Source organism: Cephus cinctus, unplaced genomic scaffold (genome assembly GCF_000341935.2).
Source record: "Cephus cinctus unplaced genomic scaffold, Ccin1 Ccin1_scaffold0013, whole genome shotgun sequence".
In the NCBI taxonomy this organism is placed as follows: domain Eukaryota; kingdom Metazoa; phylum Arthropoda; class Insecta; order Hymenoptera; family Cephidae; genus Cephus; species Cephus cinctus.
In genome coordinates this window covers 430542-458331 of record NW_014332762.1, presented here as the reverse complement: position 1 = coordinate 458331, position 27790 = coordinate 430542, and the positions used below count along the sequence as shown (strand labels likewise).

Here is a 27790-nt window from a genome sequence, read left to right as displayed (position 1 = left end):
TTTTTTTTTTTTTTTTTTTTTCAAATTGCGTGCACTTTCAATGATATACTGCGAACACACGAACAATGAAAAAAAAAAAAATGTCTATAAAACATCTAAATCTTAAAGAAACGATCCGAATTTTTCATAATTACACCTAAACACTTACATTCTCAATAACAAATGACAACAAGTAAAGAAAATCGCTTCCTGCATGTATGTGTACATTTTCTCTGCAGAGGATTCGACTGTGTTGATATATAAATAGCATATACATAGACACACGTATGGGTATTTATTAGACGCATCATTTCTTTGTAGACTATTATATGTATAATAGTCGTGAAAAGAAAAAACAAGACACGTAATATACTTACCGATCGCCATATTGATCCATGGTATTAGAACGACAGAGTGGGCCAATCCGATCAACAAAAGCCCGGTAAGCGCTAGATAACGAGCTCGATCGATTCTCGATCAACCAAGATGCATCAAAATGCATTGGGCTGCATCCTCGGTGCATTTCCGAGTTTTCCAGCCGGACAGAAAAAACAGCCAACGACCCAACGTCGGTCCGTTTCAGCAACGATTCCATCACCACGTGCGACAAGAGCAACAACAGAATTGCAACGAGTGCCGCGTGCCGATCGGTCGTCCGCGTGTTCATCTGCCAGTCGACAGTGAGACTTGAGAAAATTTACAATATGCTGTTAGTGCATTGATCACGCTTATGGATCGATCGATACCGATAAATATTATTTGATGAAAAAATAATTATTAAAATCGTTCACGAGTCATGGGCCGTTATACTACGGATATTATATATATATATAGACACATAGTCACGTGTTCAATCGGCATTACGTCACACCGTCGTCATAAACCACTGAAAACGATTTACAAGCGATAAACTTCAGCAACGCAAAGAAACTTTCAAAACATCCAACACGCATATATATTATAACATCAAAAATCACGTGTCTCTTATCTAGATTTTACTCGGAGCGAAACTGGAGAGAACGTTGGAACCTGGTCGGTATACGTTTATGGGTATTATATCTATATTCTATATAAGTATAGATATATCGGTATACCGTACCTGGTTACAAAGGTCCAATCAACGATTAATACAGTAAATCAGGATTTTACATGCGCTGTGCTAATCACTGTACCAAGTTGACTTTGGTACGGACATGTTCTTACGTATTTTTTATCAATTTTTATCTTTAGACTCGTCATTATAGCCAACCGAGCCGAGAGTCGCGTAAAAACACTAACGTACGTATAGAGAATAATATGAAAATTTGGATATAATATGCACGGGATGAGGGATACTATATATATATATATATAATTCGATATTAATAGAAAAGAAAAATTTACCTTTTTTATTATATGAATTTTCATGAAATTATACTAGACGGTTATGCAGGTAGAAATGTTAGTTTCTGGGTATTTAAGGATAAACGAGCTTCGACCATTTCCCGCTCGGAAGTATATAAGAGTTTCGAAAGATGGCAGCACCGTGTGTGATCGGTAAATATATATTTTTTTTCAAAATAAAGACACGTTATCGAAACAGCATTTTTCAGTGCAACGATCCGTGGGTTAAAGTCAAATGAGTGTTATCGATTTTTGTGGAAGTTGAAAAATGGCGGCGCCAACTTCACGAGACACGATATACGGCGACGCGTTCAAATAAGAATTTAAAACCGTTGGGTCCGGAGCGTCGACCAATGAGAAGATACGCTTAGCCATCAGGTTCGTTTCTACTTGACACGGAATATTCTTATCCGTAGGATAGTCTAGTGCACAGGTGGATAACGGGGGAGTGCCCTGTTACCAGTCTGTCGAGTGCGGCCACTGGATTGGTCCAATCGAAACGCTTATATTCCACTCGCACCTGCCATTTTGTCAAATGCGTGGGTGAGCACGTTGCGTGGCAATATCTAGGATTAACAGGAGGATGGGGGGTACACGGTGTTCTAACATTAAAGAATCACTCCTTACGACGATATCGCTGATGATTTTAAATAAGAGATATACTTTATTACTCGATTCAACAAGTTAGATTGACATTTTTATGTTATTGAACGGAGACAATTCATCCTTTCCTGTATTTATAGGTATTTTTATAGTGATAGCGTTATAGTCCAGTATTTATTTCTCGTAAGCCACTAATGATATAACGTAATTTATACATACGGCGGGTAAATTAAATTCAATGGTAAACTGAGCGATATCAGTAAAGAGGTAAGAGTCAATAAAAAGAATGAGAGAGAGAGAGAGAGAGAGAGAGAGAGAGAGATGCAGTCAAAGACAGAAAAAGTGTAAGAGAGAGAGAAAGACAGTGTGAAATTAACTTACAAATTGAATTAGACAAAGAGAGAGGGGGTGGCGGAGATTTAAAGATAATAGATAGAGAAAACTATAGAGACCCGATATAGGAAGCCGCTCGACGTGTCGCTAAATGAATATCCGACTTATACGCTAACGTGAACGAAATCCAATGTAAGCGTTACTGTAAGAATTATAAAGTATAACAATAGTGTAACGAGGTAAACAATATATCTTTTATAAGAAAGTGGACTGAAAGGCGAATAAACTAAATTCTATTGATAAGAGTGAAGAAGGCTGAGAATCGGACAAGCATCGCAGATAGAGACCGACTGTGCTAAAGTTCTGAATTGAGCGATTTTAAGGGAATTTCATAATTGGGATAGAATATCTTTCAATTTCATAATCATTGTATATATATTTTTTAATAACCCGTAACGTTTAGCCTGATTTTTTATGCGGTAGGAAATTAAACGGAAGAATATCTTTTTAATTTCACAGCTACGTTCGCATTATACATGTGGTATAACGATGTGTAATTACTGCACCTTCAAGACGTCCCGACGACATTAATTAGACGCCTGCACTTGGTCGCCGCTGGCCATCGTGCAAACGTGTAATTAACACCCGATCCGTCGGATATGCTAAGTCAACGACGGCGTCCTCGACTAACGACGAATTCGCTATAAAACCGTTTACCTAACGTGAAAACTCGTACCAATTTATCTACCAGTGAACGCTTTGCCAAGCTTTTGTGATCAATGCAATGCAAATTGAATTGGATACTAGACAGTACCTGCTCTGGTATATAACCTATTTATCGCGAGCCGTCCACCCCCGCGTACCTACGGAATGCAATGTGACGTTTTTTTAAAATCTTACACTTGAGATTGAAAACAGTCAGGTAGACATGGATTGGTGACTGTTTAAAGAAATTCCAATAGAAAAATAATTTCAATGTAATACATGGTATGCATTGAGACATAAAATGAAGGATGGAGAAAAACGTAAGAAAATTTCTTTTGGATATTCTTTTGGAAAATTCATACTCCAGGCAGGCTCCGTTCTCGTGATGGGACGTTACGCATTAAAGGAACAATTACGACACTGACAATAATACTGACGATTATGCACATACGTGTATACCTACTACAGGTGACTCCAAAAGTAATTACACATATGCATACCAACATGAGTTCTGTGACGAAGAGAATTCCATGAACGAGGAGCTATTCATTATCCGTGCGACGACTAGTTGATTTGTACTATTTCGTTGGTTACGTCTATTCTTTCCCACGTAAATTCGTGCATGTCAATGGCACTGATAATAAAGCGTCGCGCGTTCATACTTATTCACTCGGACCTCGGACACTGACAGATCTCAATACACGAAGTTTCAGCACTGACAGTTTTATTAAACTTTACTGTCATACAATCGCGTATCAGCGCCATGGACATAGTCAGGGTGACTAGTGTACTTGGTCGTACTAACGAGTTACATAAAACATACACAGGTTACCGACGGCGCTGCCGTCGCGGTTAAAAACTGTCAGTTTCAAAGATTTTCAAACGTTCAGTGAGGGAAATCTGTCAGTGCCCGAGGTCCGACTGCATTGATGATTACCTCCTCGAGGAAGGAAAAGAAAGAAGCGCAGGAGCGAGGCAAGCTCAAGCAAGAATGAGAAGCGCGCTACTTTGCTACTTACAGACTTGTATTGCGGATAATGGTTGTCCATGTAGGACGCTGCGATGTGCGAGGAATTAATCTCGTCGGCGCCCGTGCTCGACTCACTTCGTGGTCTTTTGCAGTCGTCCATGTCCAAGGCTTCGTCGCTGCGTCGAATAAAAATATATAAGGATCAATGAGACACAGTAGGACGTTTGTATATTAAAGAAGCAACAGCGTGTAACATGGAACAAGTATTAAAGATCCTGTGAATGGCTGTCATATTGATGAGCATTGATTATGTAGGATTCACGAGGATGCGAAGCGTCGTTTTCCCTTTTTTTTTTAATTAAATTGGTAATAAGTGTGGAGTAAGCACCTTGAATTGCTTCGCTTGCTTGCGTCTTGTTTGCCAGCCTGAAGATTTGGCAGGTCCTTCTGTCTCTTCTCGGTTTCGCGCCATATCCGCCAGTAGAGGATAATCATAACTGTGACTGGTACGTAAAAAGCAGCGATGGCAGTACCGAATGTGATATAATGATTAGTTTCGATGAACTGAATGTAGCACGCGTCGTCTGGCACAGTCCTCTTCCCTTCGATGTACGGCCAGGCGTAAATCCAGGGTGGCCAGAGTACTGCTGAAATACCCCAGGCGCTGGCTGCAAGAAAGGGACAAGGTATAACCATAATATGAGCTTTGTGCAACGTATATTCGCAATTATATAGAGACAGTCTAGATACAGTATATCCTATATGAAAGTTTATATTCCAGGGAGTTCCTGTTACATAGGCCAATGATGTATACATAACCTAGCAAATTGCTGGGAGCAAATTCATCGCCTGGTTAAATAATTCAATTTATTGGAAAATAAAATAGACACTTCCCAGCTGGAATATCAGTGGTGAATTGGTGGATTGCTGTCGCCTCTCTGAAAAGCGTTCCTAAATTACGTCAGTGAAATAGAAATTTCATAGGTGACTCTTGTGAGCGTCTGTACGCCGTCAAAGCTCGTCTAATGGCCGGTTGCCATCTAGCTACAGTTTATCCACTCTCTGTGAAAACTCTTTCCCTTTGTCGTGGCAGTTACTTACCTTGACGGTACTAGTGGCTCGATGGCCATAGACACGAGAGTATAATGATTTCAAAAGTAGGTGTACAGCAGCGTATCAATTTTGAGTAAAATGGCTACTTACATGTTACATATATTTTTCAAAAATTTCAGTGGACTCACCGATCATAATCGCTGCCTTAACCGTAGTCCTTCTTGCTCTATAAGTGAGGGGCCTCGTGACCGAGAAGTACCGATCGAAGCTGATGATAAGAAGATTCAAGACGGAGGCATTGCTCGCGAGGTAGTCAAGGGCCAGCCACGTGTCGCATACGAGAGGACCCAAGGGCCAGTAGCCCAGGACGGTAGAAATAGTGAACAAGGGCATTGAGAATAGACCGATAGCAAAATCGGCTACGGCAAGACTGAAGAGGAAGTAATTTGAGATCGTCTGAAGTTGCTTATCGATTTTAAAAGAAATCATAACCATGCTATTGCCAATTACGGTTATGAGACTTAGACACGAGGCGACAATAGTGATAATCACTATTTCTACGACAGAGTAACGATGGACGGCTATCGTACTGTCGGACTCGTTGCCACTGAAGAAGCTGTCATTGTCCAGGGTTAGATTCATCGGAGTTACGTTCATGTCTGTCAGACTCTCTGCTCTGTTAGAACGATTCCCTGTGCATGCTATCCTCCAGTCCTTGCTTTTCTCTCTCTCTCTCTCTCTCTCTCTCTCTCTCTCTCTCTCTCTGTTACTCCTCGATTTTCTACCCTTATTATTTGCACTCACTCCCTCTCCTTCGCCCCCTTCCTACCTCGCTCTCCCTCTCTCTCTCTCTCTCCCCCCCTTTCACGCACACATGCACTCCCTCTCCCTAGCCCTCCCTCGCACTCCCTCTCGCTCACGCTCTCTCGAAGGAGAAGCAACGTCAACTACATCCCACGAGGTTTGCTCTTGTCGAGAAAAGCATCGAATCTGGAACAAACCAATTTTTTCATCAATAATTAACATTATGGAAGTTATACCAATATTTTCTCTTTTTTTTCAGGTCCCAGTGTTTGGTTCAGTCTGTCGAGCAGTATCGAATTGGTATTCTGTTTCTGAGAATCTACTTAAAGTTATCAACCAAGAGTGCAAATGACACATGTAGATGCCCTCAGCCGTTTGCTCATCTCCAACGAAAACGGACCAGATCAGTGCATGGATAGAGAGTCTGCGCGACCAGGTCTACTCTCATCAAGGAAGAGGACAAGATCATGACGTGCCGATACATTAGCGAACGATGCAAACAAAAGCGTACAATTCTAAAGAAATCGGGCGGGACAAAAAACAAAATTCCAAAATCCGTATTCAGATCCACTTGTGACGATACTCCGTAGGTACAAGTATCATGGAGTCACGGCTCCAGCATGGCAGGTGCGAATGATCACTCCAACGAGAATTAATTCTGTGGTTCCTAAGATACTGTTTATGTGCTTGGAAAACTACGAAAATCACAATTAACAAAGACGAAACGATGAACTAATTATAATGTTACCGAACAACAACGAAGAGCAAATAACGTATTAGTCGCGAAGAGATGTGCAATGCGTAAAAGTAGAAATATCCAAGTTCGTCACGGACTGCAGATAATACGAAATTTCTATATTTAATTCGCCTGTGTCGCGCGAACCGACTATCGAATATTGTCAAGTATTAGTTGTGTTATCTCAAAATGATGGCGAATCACTGACCAAATGGGAGATCACATGTATCTATATGTAACGTTATAAGGTCTGCAACGTTCTCAATAAGCAACCTCGAAACAGAATTGCAATTTCTGACAACCGGTTTAACATTTAATTCATAGACTAAGTAATGTACTCATGCTCATACTAAGAGACTCGTACTCAGTAATGTCTCAAATCCTTTATCGAACATGATAAGATTTGATCTTCCTGGAGAAGCGGATGAGATGCGACGAGTGTACGGCTATGCATGTTGCACCGTGTGGGCAACACGAGTATCCATCCCTCAAGTGCGCATGGCATGCTCGATTTCTGTAATTATAATATCATTAATGTAACACAATTAATATCAATGCTCCAGATTGAAATATGGAAAATTGCATTTGACTAATGAAACATTTATTATTGCTGGGAGGTTTCGACGTACGAATTAACTATTTACATGCATAAGGTTATAAATTAATATTTTCTCATGGTACACATTTCCTGGGAAAATACATTGGCGATGAAAATTTTGTCAAAGTTTATTCCAACGCTAACGTGGAGAATTTATTTGTCCCGTTGGACTGTGTTCTAGTTAGAGAGGCTGACAGTTGGTGCTTTGTTATATAATATATAAAAAGGCGATGCATTATGGATGCACACTGAACATTGTACCACTTTTATAACTTTATTGTTTACCTCCTATGACGTCATCTGCTCCTTACTTTTAAACTAAAAATAATTTTCCGATACGTTGCTTGTTGGGCGAATAAAAATTCTATGCTGCACGTGCCTCGTATACATAGGGGTACAAGAAGAGTTTTATGTTATTACTTAAAGCATTGTGAGGAGAGGTATGCCAGTATAAAAGAAAATGTAAATATATAATTATAAACTGTGGTTTAGATATATTTCATGCAAATCGTATCCTGCTCATAATTTTAACTCGAGAAAATTATGACAATGACAGTTTGAGGTTAACTAATTAGTTTTTAGCTCGAACAGATGTTTTGAAAAAATACTGTGTACTTGAAATGTAACAATGAATTAATGGTAGATATAAAAAATCGATGTAGTATACACCTTTGAGGCAATGTGTCAAATAATTTCACATTGTATAAATGAAATGATATTTTATAATTTTCGCAATCTATTAATGATTTAAGGATGGGCTAAAGGAATGTGTATGATAAGGATGGTCTACAGCGTGCTAGATACATAAAGGAGCGTAATAGAATATCAAACTATAAAAAAATGAAGAATCGATTAATCACTATCCACTTGAAACTGAAACCTAATACACATTGGGAAAACACACGGAACACGTAATCGAATATTATGCAGGATGTCGTCGCGGCAGAAAATAAGAAGATTTGAAATTTCTTTAAAGAGATAAATACGCATTTCGTGTAAAGCCAAGTAAAAACGTACAGAATACAATAAATGGTGTGTAACGATACAGCGTGGGAGTACACGGAGCGAGATTCAGAAAGCGACCCCAGGACGGGCGTAGTAGATGATAGGTAAGCGTAAAGGTTGTAAGCAAAAAAAAAGAAAGTCAAATTAGTGTAACGCGTAATGGATAACGCATTAGGCGACGATAGGGTTGAATTTCACTAAAGGATGAATCCTTTGAAAAAGTTGAAGGAAGCGAGTAATCAGGCAGGCAGGTGGATAGTCAAGCGACACGCAAGGGGCGACTCCCGTACCAAGAGGAAGTAGACCCTTCCAAAAAATGAGAATGTAGAGATCGACGTTAAAAGCAAGAAAGCAGGTAAACTAGGTCGATGATAATAAGGTACAAAAATGAGGTTAGAGTAATAATATTACAAGGTAACGATAGTACGCACAACGGAGGTTAACGTTCTGAGGCAGATTTTCCCTGAAGCAGTGTATCCTCGTGCAGAACGGATCCTTGGAAGCTCGTAGTACGGTCTCATCCTACAGAGGATTTATTGGCACACGCACAGGGTAGGTGAATCAAGGACGACGTATCTCAGTAGGATCACTCACGAGGCCCCAGATCAGTTTCACAATTTAAACTGAATCCAGGAACTTGTCCAGCGACACTCTCACATGCCTACTGCTGTTCGGCAGTAAGGCTGTGGCTATCAGCGGCGTGACGCGCGTAAAAGTAATACGTGCAACGTGCACATTAACGCGGAGTGGACGAATGGGAGGTAATGGAACAGTGTAGGAGTGTGAGGAGGAGGAGGTTGAGGAGCAGGAGGAGGAGGTCGAGGTAGTGCCGATGGAGCAGGCTTCAACGGTATAGGCGGTGGCGGCAGCGGCGGCGGCGGCGTGAACGTCGGTGCTGGATAAGCTGGGAAAAAGTGGAGGAAAACGAGGAAGATTGGGATCCAAGGTAGACGAGACTGGGATTCTCGTTCCTGAAGATGATCCCGAGGTAGAGTTGTCGAGATGAGGAGGAGAGAGCAGACCGTGTTCTTCACGGCTTATTCGTCACATACTCGCGAACTAGGGGAGAGAGAGAAAAACAAGACAGGGCTGGGGAGGTGGTGGGTTAATTCGCGCGGCTCGAACGAGACGAGGAGTATGGACTATGGATGCTGGGCGTGGGCAATCCGAGCGAACCAAGGGAGCCGAGCGAGCGGACTACATTGATTTTGATTTTCGAAGGCGCGCGCACTCGCGGCCCGGCTCTGCCCATTCATACTACGCCCGAGGACATTGGCCTTTTTCGTTCTCATTCGCCTTCCTTTTTCTCCTCTCGTTTCATCCTCGACCTCCTGTACCCTCCGAGTACCACGACACCACCCACTTAGAGCTACCCTTAACAGATATCATCACAGTCGGTAAATAAACGACGCTTCAAGACCCTATTGCATTTTAACTCTTGACATTGTTGTAATCGAGATATACTTGTCTTTGATGAATACAGTGAATTTTACAGACGAGGGATACTGTTAATATTACACTATTGATTAGACTTATTGATAATTTTAAATGAGGTGCTTAAGAGAGACTGCTAATGCGATTACGGAATGATTAGTCTTCTTTTACTTGATTTTATTGTATAACATACTGATCAGGATGTACATTCGATGCGTGTAAAAATCATTTGTCGTGTTCACGCTGTTGATATTATGCGGGATGCGGTAAGAAATAGGCGGTGAGATAAGGGTAAACTTACTATAGGGACAAAAAATCATCTCGCGATCATTCCCTGTGTTCCTCTAGCGTGTACATGCGTGAACGCATATCGCGATTGTTCTACTTATCAATAAATAAATATTCCATAGAACATATAGAGATCACATAAAGTATCCAAAACCGAAGGTTCTCTTTATTGGGTCCCAGTAGTACCTCTCCCAGTTCTCTTTCGTAGAGTCCTCTTCGCTGTAAAATGAATTTGTTAATTGTTAGAAAGACAATTTGATTTACCCTTTACGGTATTGGAAATTAAAAATATATTTTTATCCATTAAATTGTTACCTCACAGGTACACCTGTCTGCGTCAGGTTAACCTCCGTATGATCATTCTTTTCGTTGATGTCTAAGATCACTTCACTATAATGACCTGACGGCCATTGGTTGCATCGCCAGTTTTGAATTATTTTAGTTGGTGAGAGCTCCACAAAGTCCCCTTGTATATTACCGCCGAACAATTCAAACTTTCCACTTTTCTTCGCATCGACTTTGGCCAGTCCTTTCGTAAATGCTTGTACCATCTGCGCGAAATGGATTCAATGAGGTTAAAGGTGACTTAATGGCATTGCAGTAGACGTAATCGGCATCGATTAAAGCCGTAATAATTGAAAATTATCTATGCAGATAGGTCTAACGCTAGGTAAACTCTTAATTAATTAGCATACTTTATATGATTAGGTAAGAACCAATATCTTCATATCGTTTAGAAATATAATACAGATCAATAAGGTTAACAAGGACTACATACCTCTACAGAAGTGAAGACATTATAAAATTCTTCTGCTCTGCATTGGAACTTCTGTTGCTGCTTAATCGTCGTCGTTGAAATTTTACATCCGGGACTCTTGTTATTCGTTGTGACTACTGAATTCATTTGCATCTGCAAATTCGGAACGAAATTGTAGTATAACCACGTCGGAGTGTGATAATATAATCTTTATAGATGTACAAGATATTCAGGAAACCTGGATAGTGCAATGGACTATCAAAGTGTAATTGTTTACCTTGACGTTAAAACCTGACGTGATATTTTTTATGTTATCCTTAACACTGTCCTTTTTTGGAAGAATCATGCCTTTTGAAAATTCTGTAAACATAATAAAGTTTGTTATATAATATCTTATTCCATAATTCCAAAACTTCCATCTTACATAATGAATACTTGGATTTCTAGACGTACCTTCTTTTAAAGACGATACGTATTGCTTTAATTTCGTCCTGATGGTATCCTTTCCTTTAGTATGAAGAAAATGCTTTATTTTTTCACCCTCGTCGGTACTATCCTTAAGAGTGACTACGATCTATGAACAAAGCGTTATATAATTATTACAATGATTATATATATGTATATGAAGATAATTTCTGCACAGTTGATTAAAACTCACATCTACTTCAGATACATCATTTTCCTCCGAGAGATTCGGAATGTTAATTTTTCCCTCAATCTTCTCATCAGAATTCGTATCAGCGACCCACTTGAGAACAATATTCCATTCATAGAAGAAAATTAATTTTCCTTTCCTATTATTTGCTACGGCTTCACCCTCGCATTTTTCTACCTCCGTCACAGTGCATTTAACTAAAAATAAATTGCAATTTTTTAATCGCTACTATACACACGCTTCTTAATATTTTTGTTTTCATTTTAATAGGAATAACTTACCACCGTCTCCTTCAATGACTAAATTTAAAAAGAGTTCCTTTATCTTCTCTTGAGACCAAGCACAGGCGTTTTTCTCAGTCCTACAGAATCAGATGAAAATTGAATTCAATTCTAGCGATGTAACGGATACAGTGGGTGTGTTCCGAAATGTACTGACAGTACTGTAACCAATGCTATGTCTTTATCCAACTATACGCATCTAAGAGAGATGTAATTACTTTTACAGTACTGTCAGTAAATTTCGGAGCACACCCAGTATATATCGTAAATATGAATTGCGTAACCCCGTTCGTATACTTAGAATTATGTATACACAACGGTAGACACATTTGAACCAGAACAATATTGAGCATCTGCATATTTACAAAGTCAAGTGTATGCCAACTAGTAGATGCAGTTTTAATATTCTTCTAATATTAATGACGAACACTGGCATAACTTAATTTTGAAACGACTCGAAATAAATTCATAACATGCGTAAACGACAGTTCTTTCTAGCGGACGATAATGCCAGTGTGGGCGTTTAAGAAATACGAAGGAAATAAAACGAAAAATCTCAAAAAGTGATTTAACTGTTTAAAAGGTAAGTTAATAACATATATAACAATATATATTTGATGAACGCACCAGTGCCAGTTATTGACGTTCGTAGCATCAGGTCTTTCTTCTACGATCCAACGAGGGTCTCCTTCGCCCCACTTCGCCATATTCACCAACAAAAGGCCAAATTGAAGGCTTGAGAATATCTAAAAGACATATAATTAATAAAAACACATATACGTGACTTCCAGTAATGATCTTTTAAATTTACAAAATAGTTTTCAGTTTGTAAAGCATGAATCACGAAATATAACCTAGAATATGGTGGAATCAGTCACTGCCAACGAAGAACCATTACAAAACTATATTGCGAAATGACATAACCTGATGAAAAGAATTTATGAGATTGATACAATACTTTGTATTTTCAATATTTTTGAATAATCATTGAACTTACGCGTGAATGGATCTCCGAAATTGATGTAAGAAAGTATACAAGTTTTCAGCCTTTCGTTTTACAAATCGTAGAACTGTGGTTAAGTTTAAAGAAATTTGGTGTTAATTCGTGTAGAATTGATCTATCTAAGTACAATATTATTACTTTTTACAGCGGCAGTGTCAAACCACTCAGTTCCTCGAATAGACTGACTGTCGTAACCCTGGTTAGAACTGTAACCAACGAGATGAACTCGTTGATCAGGCACTTTCTGGAAACTTCAAACACGACTAACTCGCCATAAAGATTGAAAACGACATGAATTTCTATTGCATGCGATAATAGCGGCCTCTGGTTTACTCTTAAGGTATATTGAGTTTCGCGTAAGATAACAGTTGGAATGATTATCAATCATGTAAAGTTCCATAGTGATCTATTTTCGTCTAATATGCCGGAACGAAGATAAAAATACTTTAACGAAGATATATTTTATTTGCCAACGCAACTGACGCAAACGAAAAGTTAAATTAATATAAATTAATATTAAATTAATACATCACCGAATGGCACATCCAAAAATTGATATAAATTAAGAAAATAATTGTATCCACATTATCGTGACGGTGGTTATTGCTAAACTTTAGGGAAAAAAATCCATAGAAGTCAACAATGAAATGCTGGAAAAGATAATTCCTAACGAACCGACGTACGGTATGGAATTATTGATATTGTTTAATCAAATTGGCAGTCAGTTTTTAATAATTCATAGATTTCGCATTTGCTTATGTTCCGTGAAGACTTTATTATTTTATCAAAAGTTTTTCGTCTCTCCAATAATAGACTCGGTTCCGTAGTGACGCCCTTCTTAAAACAGATGGCGCGCGATGATGAAATAAACTCATCTCATGAATTCTGGCGGGACGTAGAATTCCAGTACTTGGCTACAATTACAGGGAAGAAAAGTATGGCTAGTGCATTAACTAGGTGGCACCGTGATCTCCCCTTGGTGCAGTGAGCTATACGTAGGCGGAGCAATACTTGCCTCATGCTGTGAAGAAAAAAAAAGAAATGAAAAGGGCGGGCCTAATGTCTGAGAGGTTTAAACAACATGGCCGATATACATTATTTATACCACAGGTAATTCTTTATTGTTAATTACGACTCAGCAGTAGAAAAACATTTCACGCACCACTAACAAGTTTTAATTCGTAATATCCTCAATCGTTTCATGAATCTGTATGCGAATTAGAATTGTTCAAACAATTACGAATAATAGATTTTTCCTTCTGTGCACGTAACTATTGGCTGCAGTATTCTCGTGTAAGTTCTTAAAATTCGTGCATCCTCGCTCGTAAACTAGCACCAGAATGGGCATACCTTCTATCGTACATAATTCATAGACCCGTATCAAAAGATATTTCCATTTGTAACCCAATAATCCTTGTAATTCATCGAGACATTCTTTGATCGCGAAATAATTGCATCGATGCAAATAACAAATCAAGTTAAAATTTCATCCCATTCCTTACCCAGTGCGCAATATACTATGACGGTACGATCTGTAATTGTAAATGAGTCATTATTACCTTATAGTTATATGAGCTTTACATATCTATAAACCTAACCTAACTATTGTTCCGCAGTCTGAACATTATTAATAATTCATGAAACCAATCAATAAAATCTGTAACATAAATAATATCGCACGACAGGTAATACCCACTTGTGTTTTTATCCACAATAAGAATTAAATTCAGAAAGGAATTAAAGAAAGACAATTTTCATAAGATTATTTAATGTACGATTACATTAAAAATGTAAAGTTTCGATAATTTTCATTAATTCAATCAACTGTTGGTACAAAGTTCTATCCTTCGCAGAACTGAAGCGATTTAACGCAGCACCGTCGATGAAGTCGTGTCTCGCTCCAAGGACTATCGGCAGTCGGTACAAAAATACCTATAGAAAATGGAAGATACTAGATGAACTGACATAGAAAATTCTTCGAAAGACAATACAAACGATAAATTCCCCTCAATCCCGAGCGTCCATCTTAGCGTGAAAAATAATTATATAAATTTTTTCTTCCTTTTTTTTTCCTAGTGATCACATCACCGTCACACTAACAAGCGAAATTTAACAGTGATACGTGCCGTTATATATTTTCATTTTCATTCATTTACAACATGTTACAAACATCCTTGGCGCAATACTTCAGTTGAGTCGAGTAATAAAAAAGTTATATGTATACATATATAAAATATAATAACATGTCTGTTAAGGTACTGTACATATTCATCGTTAACATCATTGTTATTAATATAATATTCTTATGAGTTATAACGAGTAGCCAGCATTTATTGCTCGTTTTGTGGGACACTCGGTCCATATTTACAGATGGATTTAATTCCCTTTTTTTTTATTCGCCTTTCAAAATACCTCCCCTTCGAAATCAGCTGGGACAATCGACAGTCACCGAACGATATACGTAAAGCAGTAGATACGTAGTAACATACTAATTATATGCAGTCACATTTTTCGAAAATCCAAATAAAAAATTCGTCCAGAATTTTGAATAATTTTGATTATTCATGAATCTTCCATGACTCTTTTGACGACAGCGAAGAAGATTGAAAATTGTGCGAAAAATCTCCTGTCCTTAGTTACAGGCGCCGTTGCGTCGGCGAGTAAAATGGTATACAAAAAAGAATACGTTTAATTTTCAAAGAAGCATCAATCGTTACAAGATACTCAATATATCTAAATTGCTGTCCTTCTACCACGATAAGATCCACAGTCAAATCGTATCGTCCCCATAATGACTAAGTAAAAATATCCTCCAAACCCCATGAAAAAAAAAGGTCAACATCCTGAATTCCAACAGGTTCCGTAATTGTACTTCACTTCACTTTAGATACACGTAATAGGATAGCCGTACCCTGTAAACATTCTCAATGCGCCGTTTCTTCAAACGACGCTCCAGACGTAGAGTGACAGTTTGGCTATTAGAGGAAATTCTCTTAGGCGGTAATAGGAACGGGATTTTTTCTTACGGATGATTGTCGCCATTTTATCACGACTTGGCACTAAACTCTCGCGATGAATTCGAATTGAACTTACGACGGTATAAAAAAGAAGAATGTAGGAAGACGATAAAAAAAAAATTCACACGTGTTACGTAACCTTCAATTTTTGGATTTTCTGAAAGAAAAAAAAAAAACATTTTTCAATCACTGCTCAGCCCTTAACCTAAGGTACCAACTAAAGGACGACTAGGAGTCAGCGTTGTGAACTGACCGTTAAAGCGAAATCGACAATACGACTCGAACCGTGGAATTCAGTAGTTGGAATTAACAAGACCATCCCCACAATGCAACACTCTATTATCATAATAAAACTCAGTGTCGAAGGCTGCTGCGTACACGTGGCTCGTGTTTCTTGGGTTTATTCAAACAGTCGCGTACACTCGTCCACTGCACTTCACTTCCGGTCCTTACTGAGATCCGAGGGAAGATCCGGATTTGATGACGTCGATGAATTCGAACGGGGCGGCGACAACGATTTCGACGTGACCGACGGCAACGACAAGCCAGCCGCGCTCATTGCTACGTTCAGAGGTATCGTGATGAACGGCTGATTTCCCTGGCCGGAATTTCCTGACGACGCGCCTATAAAAGAATGAATAAAAAAATGTTTTCCCTCTTCTCATTCCCCTCGTATATATTTTCTACGTAGTATTAACGATTCTCGCTTGAGCGATGACCTTTATTCTCGTGCGAGAAAATGCACGGCATTATTCTCAGCGCACGTGCACCCGACTTGTATACATCGTATTGCGACGGAACGTTTACGCTATGCATTTATACATATATGAATTACAAGAGAATTACCATATACCGTGACAGTGCTATGGAAACTCAAGTTGATATGGCGAGATACTCGTTTAATTAGCGGCACTCAATTGAAGTTGGAATTGAAATAATTACGTTGCTCAAGAATCGCGAGCTTTTGCATATATATCGATAATAACATTGACACGTGAATATGGGAAGGGAGAAAAAGTTTTATGGATAAATTTTTCATCTACCGTCACAGTAGCAAGCTGTGTCTGGTAAATATATGACCTTTCCATGATGAGGGATAGTCCATGCTCCCGGTATATATAGACACCATTTTCTACGAGATATTTACACAAATTACGAAAGTATCGCCGCGTTTATGGCACTGACTCGATACGCTTACATGGAAATAATGTAGTGCCATGTTAAATCGCGATGCAGTACTTTTTAATTAGTAATGAGGTGTTACAAAAAAAATTTCACGGTATTACCTTATACCGAGAAAATATATTCCAACAGTGTATATAATTAAAGAGCATTAATTCAATTGAATATATTTGTTACAGTAGCGATTCAAGTTGTCTACCGACGGCCGACGTCTGGCCCGAGCTTTAGCCCAGTCAACCTACAACGCGTAGCCTCGGGGCTGTTGTGGAGCCATGGAAAACACTTAAAAACTATCGCTCGCTTTGTCACTAAGCTTATTTGACCTCTAGACGTAGGAGCTCGAGTCTAGACTCACGTCCCTTCCTACCACGTCTATGACGTAGAACGCTGGTAGGGATGCGCGACGAATAACTCGGCTCGAATAACACAAGGAGGTTATGGCGTGAATTTCCTCATGTCGAGTGCGCATAAATTTTGAGTGGAAAATTGTCGACACACCAATGGCGTTACACGTCTAAAGCGTGGATCGGAGGACAGAAGAGCGAAGGGGACAGTGTTTCTAATTTATGGTTTCCTCGTGGCAGCAATGTAACGTGGATATATGCATAAGGTATAATCACCCGTATACACGGGACTCTAGAAATATCCAATAACTCATTTTCGCACGTTCGAATATTCTTTTTTTTATCGATAAAAAGATCCTCATCCTTGAGATTTAATGTCTAAAATCACGTTAAGGTCTGCATTTTCATAGCGTCGAAGTTCTTGTACCAGCTAGTGCGATGCACGTGGGTTTTCCCGTTTACGAATTTGGCGGTCATGGGTAATTGTGGTTGGGAAAAAAAATTCCCGGAACTGACATAAGTTACGTTATCGCGAAACTAAGGAAATTCGAGACTGATAACGTTTCGTTCCAGCTCGGAGTAAGGAGAATTTTTTTTTACGAAGATAAAATTTTCCAAACTTTCATACCATCAATGTTATACGTAACAGCCATATTCGCCTATACGAGTTACTATTTCAAACCGTGTTTAAGTATAACTATAAAATTAGACGTCAGACCTATAATAATCGTAACGTAAATTACAAGCGACTCGTGATGCTTGTGTTATAAGTTAACGCGAAGACAATACTCACCATCTTGGGATATTTGTACGGGTTGTCCATTTTGTCCGATGCTGAGTAAAACACCAGGACTTGGCGAGTATACTACGCTCTGTGGCATTTGGTACATCATGCCAGTAGGAAAGGAAGGCATGCTAGCTGAGAACAAGAAAAGAACAAAGAGTCTTTGGTATAGTATACAAATATATATATATATATATATATATATATATATAAGTCATAATGAGATAGTATAAAATAATTCAGTGGCATTTATCCAGGTTAAACATTCATATCAATCATTTAATACAAGGAACGTCGCAGCAGACGTCTCTCGAGACTTCTCGAAATGAGCTAAAAGACCGGTAGAATTTTCATCCCGAGATCGAATCCGATTGGATCCACTGGGTACATTAGCATCGATATTTATGTGTACACCTGCATCGAGCCCGGCTTTCGACCGGATCCTACTTCCCAGTTAGGCAGCGCGTTGTCGTCTCAGTTTGGTCATCGCGAACCGTACGACTCCTTACCGACTCCCCTACACGGACAACCCCGTCATCGCTCGCACGCTTTTCGCATTACAAGTGCCTCCCGGTACTCTAACGATTTTCCATGATGCTTTTATGCGACGTTACCAAGTCGTCAAGAGACTCGTGGCAGTTGACATGAATCCTAGCGAGACATTCACCGTAGTTCGATTCAAGACAATGAAATTCAATGAAAAATCTTACAGGATGATTAATGGATTTTCTCGATAAAAATATAATAGACACACCCGTTACATCGTCGTAGGAACGATTTGATATAATTAACGGTAGCAGTTAACCGTCACGATTTTATTGATTAGCCGTTTGTTTTTCCCGCGCAAATAACATCGTGACTCTCATACGAATAAGGATAATGGGATAAACGTGATAGCGTCGTAGATCGCAGATCTATAGCCGAGACACACTGTGCAGATGCCAGTAGCAGGGTAATTGCAAAGTATATACATATATACATAAAATTATTGTAATTTCACAAAGTCGAGATGATTGGTTTTACCTGCATGATTTTTCGTGGCGTCCTTTGAAACCGGGGACTCCCCGTCGCTGGTGTCCCCTTCGCTCTCGTTACCGCAGATGTCCGACCTCGGCGACGTCCCGTCCTCCTGAAACACGCGCGAGATTCCACCTGTTACGAATGAAGTTTTTCAAAGTCGAAAGTGAACGGTGCCAGGGAGACACGGCGAGAGTTACGACGTGCCGTGAAAAGGGTTCGCAGCCACAATTACGGGTTACCGCCAGGCGAAAGTACTTTTGCAGCCATACGATTAAGCTAGAGGCAAGTAGAATTTCAAGAGTTAAAAAAAAATGAATTTACGAACGCGCGCCGGTTCGATTCCTCGTGTTCCGTCTGTCGCGTAGATTGAATATTCGTATACCCCGAACCTTCCCCTCACCCCACCGCCCGTAGCAGGTATAAATTTCACGAACCTATCCGACCGTTCCCGACCTTTTTTTTTTCTTCAATTCGTATACAACAAAGTACTCTCGTGAATCCATTGCCATTTTGTCTTCCCTGACTCGACCGCGTCGAAGCTTTGCTCGTTTCGTGCTTCTTTCCCGAACTCTTTCCTGCTGATACAAATGGCATCCATAACGAGTGATATCGTTTAAGGTATTTCGTAACTGAAATCGATGAACTGATCGCTTAAATGAGTTCCACGATCCGTGCGTATGTGTGTAAACGTAGCGGGGAGAGATGCATGCTTGCTCGCTCCTTATACGGTCATCCGCTCGAGTGAACTCGCGAGTGTACTTCCAGAAATGATTCTCTTGAATTTCCTCACGAATTTTATTCGTTCACCGTTATCCCATCTTCCCGATCCATTCAACGTCACCAACGTCCGTAAGCACTTTGACGTGATTTCGTATGACAGGTTCAATAAGCATAGCGTGAGGCCTATATAAATTTTCGACATCGTTCGTGTGTCAGAAATTTTTTTTATCCACGACCACTCGTCTCTAACCTATTTCGCGAATCGATCCAAATTTTTACGAGGCACCAAAAAAAAGTATATTCAAACTAATCCAGACTGTATCAAACACGAAAATCTCTTTTCGCCGTGAAAAGTTCGCGTACGTTTTCGGATTGCGTCGTTGACGATCTCGTGCGCTTTAGCAAGTCTCGCGGTGTCACGAAAACTAGTCGATTCAAGTGGAACCACCAAATGTATCTCGAGCAATCTCGGGTGGGAGTACAGGAAAAAAAAAGTAAAGCTAGCTTATCCCTAGACCAGTTTCGCATACGTATAATCGTATCACCCGGTAAATGACCAATTCTGAGAAATATAAAAAATAATTTTACGTGCTATTTTATATCAGCAATCACGTCACACCGAGATGAATCTTCACGGTACGATTCGATACAACGTTTAATGTATCTTCTGAGAAGGAATTAAAGTAAAACTGAATTTTGAACGTTACCGTGCAACGAAAAACACGGCTGTATTTGCCTTACGTTACTTTCTCCCCTGTAACAAGGGACCTTACCCTTAACTAAATTCACGGAACGTATTTATTTCCTTGAACGTGGTGCCATTGGTAACGTCCTCTTGAGATTTGTCGAATTGCCTTTTTTCTCTCTTCTCTTTAATAAAAAAAAATTCATAACGGTCGCTTTTGTCGAAAATATGAGATTCAACGTTTCCGCGTCACGTATCACCCCGTTACTGCAGGCGGGTAGAAGGCGCGATAAAAAGCGGCATTCCTGACTCTTAAGTCGGACTCTATATAAGTGTCTGGCATCGCGAACATTGCCTGTATATGGCGACAACCAGGCTTTGACAAAGGTGACCGTATATGGAGTTCTGCTTCCACCTTCCATGGGTGCGTGTGCGCACCTGGGTGCTCGCGAGTCGCTTAGCTTTTGCCTTCGCGTTGCGATCGCCTTGTTCAGTCGTAAATCGTGCTTCGACCCCTGCCATCTTTCTTTTGCTCGTAGCTTCCCAGCGGTACCGAGAGAAACGAGGGGAATCGAGGAGCTTGCGGATTTCCGGTACAGCTAACGACACCTATCGTCAACGAGAAAAAACACGACGGTCAAGAGTCGAGGCGGACGGCGAAGCAACAAAAAATAACCTACGCAACTGACGCACGTGTACGAGACATGATGAATTTCATTAAAAAAATAAATAAATAAATAAATAAATAACCATAAAATCTTTTACCTGCTTTTTTTCTCTCATTCTTATTCTTCGTTGCGTGCTTGCACAAATCTCAATTGAAAAACTTGGCAACTACCGAGTTACGATTTTTTCTCTTAATCATGACAAATGAACATTTCTTTCAGTAACAATAATCTCTTGTATTTTTCACAGCGAGTCCTACAACCGCTTACACTTTCGACTCCTTCGCTTGTACAGCCTTTTTTAAACGTTTAACGTCCCTACACGCTCAACGTAAAGCGAACGACAATTCGAGAGGCAATGCGCGGGACTTTCGAGTCCGTTGAATTCCGCGAACGGGCTGATCGACTGTGGCACCGTTTTACAGAGAGCTATTCGTTCAATTGCCCCATCGATAATTGTTCTCGGCTCCAATTAAAGATCAACGTTCCTGAAAATAGCGCAACACCCTCCCCGACTATCGAGGACAACAAGCCGTCGGGACGTCGTGGCGCATTGCACCTACTGTACGTATACCTACCTTTCGCTCTTCCGCACCGAATACCCACTGCGCGTGCTGGGAGAGAGATGAAAGAATGGAAGAAAAGATTTTTCGACCTTTTAAAATCGCGTCGTCTCGTTAAGGCCTCTACCTTCGGGCAGCGTGCACGCTGCGTCGCTCTCACGTCCGGACGCGCAAGAGCGTTCAAATTAAATATATTTCTTTTTTCAAACTTCGAACTCACTCCTCGACCGTTAACCACGTGCGTTGGAACCGCAACGAGAGACAATAACAATTGTCATCTTGGCTCTGACATACGATCGTGCGGATACAAAGATGGCGCATACGTCTACTTAATCTATGACAATGAATAACTCCCGAGAAGCGTCAGACACGAGACCGTTAAAATTGCCGGGAAATTCAAACGGATGATTATACGAACGCTTAAGATAAACGTTAAAATTCTTTCTCCTTCGTAATCACTGTCTTTTACGACTAACGATTTCACCTACCTGAATTCAGCTAGTATACTATATATGCACATATACGTATATATATATATATATAGCTATACCAAAATCAAATCTCATAATAGTAACGATCGTACGGTTGTATTGTTAAAGAAGGTATATAAACGCAATATAAATATTATCACAGTATTTTACAGTACATATGTACACGTGTGATACATACCAGGCGTTGACCGCTTCTTACAATTATCATATACGATTAATATCGTTATTATTTGTACTCTCTGCGTGTCGACAGGGAAACATGTGTGTCTGTATATATTTTCGTTTGACTTTTTTTATATATATATATATATATATATCTTTTTCTTTTTCTTTTCCTTGCCTGTGGTAGCAGAGCATTTCCTTTTCGCTTTGTCAAATCATACAAATGGACAAAAAAACGAACATACGCATGCAGCATTTTTTTAGGGAATTGACTGGGAGGGGAGGGTGGGGTAGGGGGGGAGGGAGGATAAATACGAAAAAATCATACGACAGGATACAGGATTATAGATATAAATGAGTCACGGTATTTATAACGGGATAAAATTCTGGCCTGTACTGTAATTACGATAGGGCGTATCGCGTGAATTAAAGAGACAAAAAAAATTATCGTTTCGTTAAGTGACGTCACGGGGAGCGACGATGACGATGACGACGATAAGATGAAGTGGTCGGTGTGACGTGGACGTGACGAGAAGAGGGTGGGTGGGACATTTTGGAAATAAAATTACGGATTTCTTTTTTTTTTAAGTACTAGCTACTTAAGCTACAAACAAACAAAAACTACACATGCCACTCCAACACAAGACGGTACAATGCAACAAGAATGTACGACAAAACGATGCACAACAATACTGTGTAACAATACGAAGCGTGCACCACTGGGCCCTACTGGCTTGGACTCGTGACCTTTTCGATTTCTTTTTTGTTTTTTTTTCCATGTATTTTGTGTCCTCTCTTTTTTTTTTTGGGAAATTATCGTTGTCCTTCCCTGCCATTAATCTTAAGAAATACTATTTTCTTTTTTAATTCTGCTGCTCTTAGCTGGCTGAGAATCCCTATCGAGCCTGAATACGGTCGCGTGAGATTATCTGCCTAAACATATAAATTTGATTGAAGTGTCAGGGGGATACAAAAATAATAATAATATACCTATGTCGATAAGAACGCGTACGGTGACGCAATACGTGCGCGATTTAAATTCCTATTAATTGAATTAAATAACTAAACGATCGTTCCGCAGTCGTGTTCTTTCTTTTGTCGTCGGTTCGACTATACGAATTAGTAGCGCGTAAATTATCAAAAGACTCGTTATCGCGTCACACGCGAATAATTGAATGCTAAGTCACTTTTGCACCTAGACCGATCTTCTGTTACATAATGGTATGGACCACATCTCTGTATACATTTATCTTACGACTCTGGAAACGCTCGCTCTTCGCCCGAAGATCGACGCCAATTTCCGATTTCATAATAAAGCATCCTCGCGATTTATTCTTATACCGACGAGATGGGAATAAAGTTAAATTTTTTTTTTTTTTTTTTTTTTTTTTTTTTTTTTTAATAAATAAGCTATAAATTAAGTCAAAATAACAAAGTGTTCGACTGTACAAGTAAATCATCACATGAGTTACTACCCTATTCTAATGTAAATGTTATAAACTTTCTCTCCTAAATATTCTCACATTCACACCCTCAATTGTTCTCTAACTTTCAACCATGATCCTTCTCTCTCTCTCACACACTCACAATCAGCCTCTTCTACCTTACGCCCTTTTGGATTCGTGTCGCACGTAAGAAAAAAAAAAAATTAAAAAAAAAAAAGAAAAACGAACTAGCACAACTCGCGAATCGTTCAGCACGAAGAATACCGTCGCTTAAATATCCTGCGTAACCCCGCAGCTGAGAGGTCTCTTTGGACTAACTGACATATAACACTAAGGACCTAAGAAAGAAATTATTAGAGGTACCGAGTGAAAGTCACTGTAAAAACCGAAGCAACCCCTTATACGGTCCCAGATCGGTTATCGCGGCGGCCCTTCGATTTCGCGCACTACGTGAGAACTGCAGATCGCGTTACCTCGGAGCGGCTAAAGTGCAAAAACTCTGACTTCCTCGTAGCCACGTAGGCCGATACGCGAGACTTTCCTTTCGCATGTACCAGTGAACGAGCGTTCAGCGTTAACCCGCGATAGGTAAATTCCTGACGACGAGCTTGTTATCCACGCGCGTTGAACTGCCCGGGTAACAGTCGGGTGGTCGACCGACCGGTTTGACATCATCGCGAGTAGTAGGTACCATTTACTACCGTTGGGGGTGCGAGTGTGACATGTGTGGATGATAAGTTGCGTGGGGTGGTGGCAGTGGCGAAGGACATGACTGTTGATACGGTCCAGCGGCCAGCATTGGCCCAGGGCTCGAGCACGGCACGAGGTGCGAGCTAGGCGAGCCCGCATGCGCATGTGCTATCAGATGCGCATGTTGTGCATGCTGCGCGTGCGGGGGTGGCGCGTGCTGCGCACCAGATGGCGCCCCGGTGCCCGGGTAACCACCGTGCAGAGCGCCCCCGTGCGGCGAGCCATACACCAGTTGCCTTACTTTCTGCTCGTCGTCGGCGATGTTGTACGTGAGCTCGGTCTCCTCGAAGCCTGTCGCTGACATGCGCTGATCTCCCGAGGAACCCGATGGCGGTGGGTCAGGACTGTTCAGGCAGGTCTGAATCAACGCCTTGCCGGCCTCACTGGTTATCATTGGTTGGAGCTTGCGCGTCGCAAAGGTGTACACATGGCCAGTCTCGCTTGCTACTAGTAACATCACTTGCGTGCCTGTTAGTGTCGACAACTCGTACGCCTGGAAGACAAAGAATTTCTTTCTTGTATTGATCTTTTTATCTATCCTGATATACTGGACTGGCTCAAGTATCATAGTGCAATTTATAGATTAATTTTTTATTTTGGAGCACGCGAACGGAGCATAACTCTGACCAGTAAATAAATAATAGCTCCATTTGTCAACGATACTAAATAAATATACATGCTTTTTACAATTTCGAATTCTATCTCATGCGCATACTTACTTAATCTATAATTTATACAATGATTATGGTGCCCTAACCTCTCTTAGAAAGTATTAACAACTTTATTCTGCATTGTCATACGTAATATTCGACGTTGGGTATGACAAATTAATTTTTGTTAGAGCGAAAAGGAATCGTTGAATTATGTGAATCTCTTTAACGTTAAATTGACTGCAAATAAAATTATTGATTATATCATGTATACATGTATATATATCATGTAGGTGATTGTTTACATTCGTACAGATACACAAAATTCGAATGTTTTTCATTATAATTATAGAATTAAATACGATATCGTTTAGGTGCGTTATTATACAGTGTTTAGCGAATAATTTCTGCCATTCAAGATTAGTTTATGGATTAAATTACAATAAAAATACCCTTAAAGTGAATTATGCTTAGATCGTGGTTTGGTTAGGTTAGGTTATATTCACAGCACGATGAAATATTATTCCAAGATTTATTTTGCTTCTAAGATTAGTTACAAACATATCAATTCTCACATGAAACTGGTAAACTTTAGTCGTTGACAGAAAGCATGTGCGTAGAGTCTATCACCGACGTGATCCTACGAAGTTGTAAACCAGAACCAGGTTAGGATGGAGTTAGAGAGAAGTAGTAGATTAGGAACAACAGGCTTGGAAAACTCAAGAGATACGAGTATCAGAGTTACGGTAAGAACAATAAAGCCCATAGCAGAGAATCCAACGTAGCTCATCACTCGTAATTCCACGTTATCATTGATACGTCATGCATGTTTTATATCCGTCACAGCGGACACTACACTGGCCTATACAACCTCCTATATCGCACGTTCGACAACACTAAAATGAACACTGACACTCTCAACAAAACACGTAAACTGGTGGCACAGGATATCATCAAGAGCCTTCATCCTCTCCGATACTAACCTTCTTCATAATGCCAGTCTTCCTCTTGGAAAAGGTAGTATATCGCCTAAGCTTGTTATCGATGTACTCCATCTTGATCTTAACTCTCCCTTTAGTTTTCTTGCCATTTGAAGGCGGTGATTTCTTGGGCTGTCCAAGATTCGTGAAGGACTCGTCTAGATTTTCAGTGACACAATCGCCAGGCATGCCTGGCATGCCCTGTGGCTGCGTCATGCCTGTCTGCCGGGCATTCCCGTCGTCGAAGCAGACGTCCGAGGACGAGCGTTTCATGCCGCGCTGAACTGCGACGCCGGGTGTCGCAGCAGCCGTCATCATAGTGGCGCCGCCACGGCCGATTTGCGAACCTGCGAGCTGAGAGGTGGACGGCCGGCCGTACAATTCCGACCCAGCGTCGCTGCCCATCATTCCCATGCTGTAGCCCAGGCTCGTCGAATAACGACTGTCCCTTCCGCCGCTAGGGTTGTCCATCACGGACGCGCGCACATTTATTCCCTGCCTGTCGGCCCTTTCTCACCCCGTTATCGCGAGAACTTGACGCCGATCTTCCCACGTGATCGATCATCTAGAGCACCACGGGACAACGATGCGCACGGTACGAGCGCTACCCGCGACCTGAATGCGCGCCGAGCATCGTAACTTGACCTACGTGCAAACGCGGTGCCTCCGCGGCGCGCAACGCTCACTTTACCCCCACCACGACTCCAGTGCGCCTCTAAAAAGTAATCCACCCTTTCGGGAACACCTATTATTCCATGGAATTAATTGTTGTTACCATAATCAAAAAATTCCTAAGAACATCCACTTTCAATTGGCTCGCTCTTATTTTTTAGGCGATTCATTCGTAACCTAGAATATCGTCTTCTTTCAACACGCGGAGTGTTACATCGCGCGGAGAGAGGGCGTCCCCGGCTGCCATATTTAGAAGTAGACGTTACCATATTAGGGAAAGTTCGCCAAATATGGTGAACAGAGGTGGTCCTTCCTTTTCGAATGGTCGCACGGCGCGCCGCGGCAAAACACCAATCCAACTGACAGTAGCGTTTCCTACCCGCCTCTCCCTTCGTCGCTCAGGGTTTCTACATGCGATTGATACGACACTGGCTCCCGAAAATTTCTCGGCACTGCTATTTGCTACAGATTATAAATACCACCACTAAGATTTTGACGGAACCGGCGAAATCACGTGAACCCGAACTACGACCATGCCGGATAATACAGGCTTTACGTTTTCGTGATAACGCGCCAAAGAATGCTTTTCGTTAGTTCTTTTTATTTTTCCCTACTAGTGGACAACTTTGAAACGTGCTTGTATTCTGGTTTTTTTTTCACTCTTTCTCTCGCTCTCTCGCTCTCTCTGTCTTTTCTTTCTTTCGTTTACTGTATCTCTTTTTTTCCACAGCACTTTGCCTCGAGACGAAACACGTCGACGAGGAGTTCAAAGAACTTTCGGACTCATGGCATGAAATCTCGAAAGTCTCCTCCGCGTTCGGTGTCTTTTGGTTTAACTATGTCTTATTAATAGAAATATGAGAATCGTAAGGGGAGTTATGTCTTTCGTAAAGTCACCCGGTTACATTATTGCACCAAATACACGAATGCCTGTATGCGAGTATACTTAAATGGTACCGTCATAGATATTTTTCATGTTAAATATATTCCTCTGATAATTCCTACAAAATTTCAAAATTATATAAAATTTTAGTATAATATCGTGGATAAAACACGCGTTGTAAAAAAAAAGA

At 40.5% G+C, this 27790-nt stretch overlaps 3 protein-coding genes and 2 long non-coding RNA genes across 18 annotated transcripts in view; 2 read left to right on the top strand and 3 right to left on the bottom strand.

Moving 5' to 3' along the window:
* The window catches only part of LOC107264896 (muscarinic acetylcholine receptor DM1), a 13266-nt gene extending 3872 nt beyond the window's left edge, over positions 1 to 9394 (bottom strand). For 3 of the 6 annotated variants that reach the window (XM_015733704.2, XM_025082137.1, XM_015733697.2), the window contains exons 1-5: positions 8601 to 9393; positions 6931 to 7080; positions 5215 to 6016; positions 4362 to 4641; positions 4023 to 4149 (exon numbers count right to left, since the gene is read on the bottom strand). In XM_015733704.2, coding sequence (XP_015589190.1) covers positions 4023 to 4149; positions 4362 to 4641; positions 5215 to 5683 — 876 coding nt within the window. In that variant the 5' untranslated portion in view covers positions 5684 to 6016; positions 6931 to 7080; positions 8601 to 9393. Of the gene's footprint in view, positions 1 to 4022; positions 4150 to 4361; positions 4642 to 5214; positions 6017 to 6930; positions 7081 to 8600 lie in introns of all 6 variants that reach the window. The other 3 variants (XM_015733689.2, XM_025082126.1, XM_015733713.2) reach the window with 2 other exon arrangements.
* On the top strand, positions 4569 to 5336 carry LOC107264924. Its single transcript, XR_001537072.2, has 3 exons — positions 4569 to 4659; positions 4755 to 5130; positions 5206 to 5336. It is a non-coding gene; the product is annotated as an uncharacterized LOC107264924 (long non-coding RNA).
* A 354-nt stretch (positions 9395 to 9748) lies between the features above and the next one.
* Positions 9749 to 12878, bottom strand: LOC107264670 (activator of 90 kDa heat shock protein ATPase homolog 1). 4 transcript variants are annotated; one of them, XM_015733187.2, is made up of 10 exons: positions 12726 to 12858; positions 12582 to 12654; positions 12212 to 12330; positions 11585 to 11664; positions 11307 to 11500; positions 11102 to 11222; positions 10926 to 11008; positions 10670 to 10801; positions 10207 to 10442; positions 9749 to 10110 (listed from the first exon to the last, which is right to left on the bottom strand). In XM_015733187.2, the coding sequence occupies exons 3-10, from the start codon at positions 12289 to 12291 to the stop codon at positions 10026 to 10028; spliced, it is 1011 nt and encodes a 336-aa protein (XP_015588673.1). In that variant the 5' UTR covers positions 12292 to 12330; positions 12582 to 12654; positions 12726 to 12858; the 3' UTR covers positions 9749 to 10025. The 4 variants fall into 4 exon arrangements, with proteins under 4 accessions (XP_015588673.1, XP_015588682.1, XP_015588663.1 ...); XM_015733196.2 differs by lacking the exon at positions 12582 to 12654 and having other exon boundaries at positions 12726 to 12878; XM_015733177.2 differs by having other exon boundaries at positions 12582 to 12853.
* A 268-nt stretch (positions 12879 to 13146) lies between these two features.
* Positions 13147 to 21429, top strand: LOC107264697. Its single transcript, XR_003058940.1, has 3 exons — positions 13147 to 13697; positions 16966 to 17396; positions 20879 to 21429. It is a non-coding gene; the product is annotated as an uncharacterized LOC107264697 (long non-coding RNA).
* Positions 13721 to 26692, bottom strand: LOC107264689 (serum response factor homolog). Of its 6 annotated transcripts, none has more exons than XR_003058932.1 (5): positions 26049 to 26688; positions 24657 to 24908; positions 18938 to 19043; positions 17924 to 18045; positions 13721 to 14519 (listed from the first exon to the last, which is right to left on the bottom strand). XR_003058932.1 is itself a non-coding variant. In XM_025082150.1 (5 exons), exons 1-5 carry the CDS (start codon positions 26514 to 26516, stop codon positions 14428 to 14430), a joined length of 1044 nt encoding a protein of 347 aa, XP_024937918.1. In that variant the 5' UTR covers positions 26517 to 26689; the 3' UTR covers positions 13723 to 14427. The 6 variants fall into 6 exon arrangements, 4 of the variants coding, with proteins under 4 accessions (XP_024937918.1, XP_024937917.1, XP_024937923.1 ...); XM_025082150.1 differs by having other exon boundaries at positions 13723 to 14519; positions 17924 to 18049; positions 26049 to 26689; XM_025082149.1 differs by lacking the exon at positions 13721 to 14519 and adding an exon at positions 14696 to 16228 and having other exon boundaries at positions 17924 to 18049; positions 26049 to 26516.
* Between the last annotated feature and the right edge of the window lie 1098 nt (positions 26693 to 27790).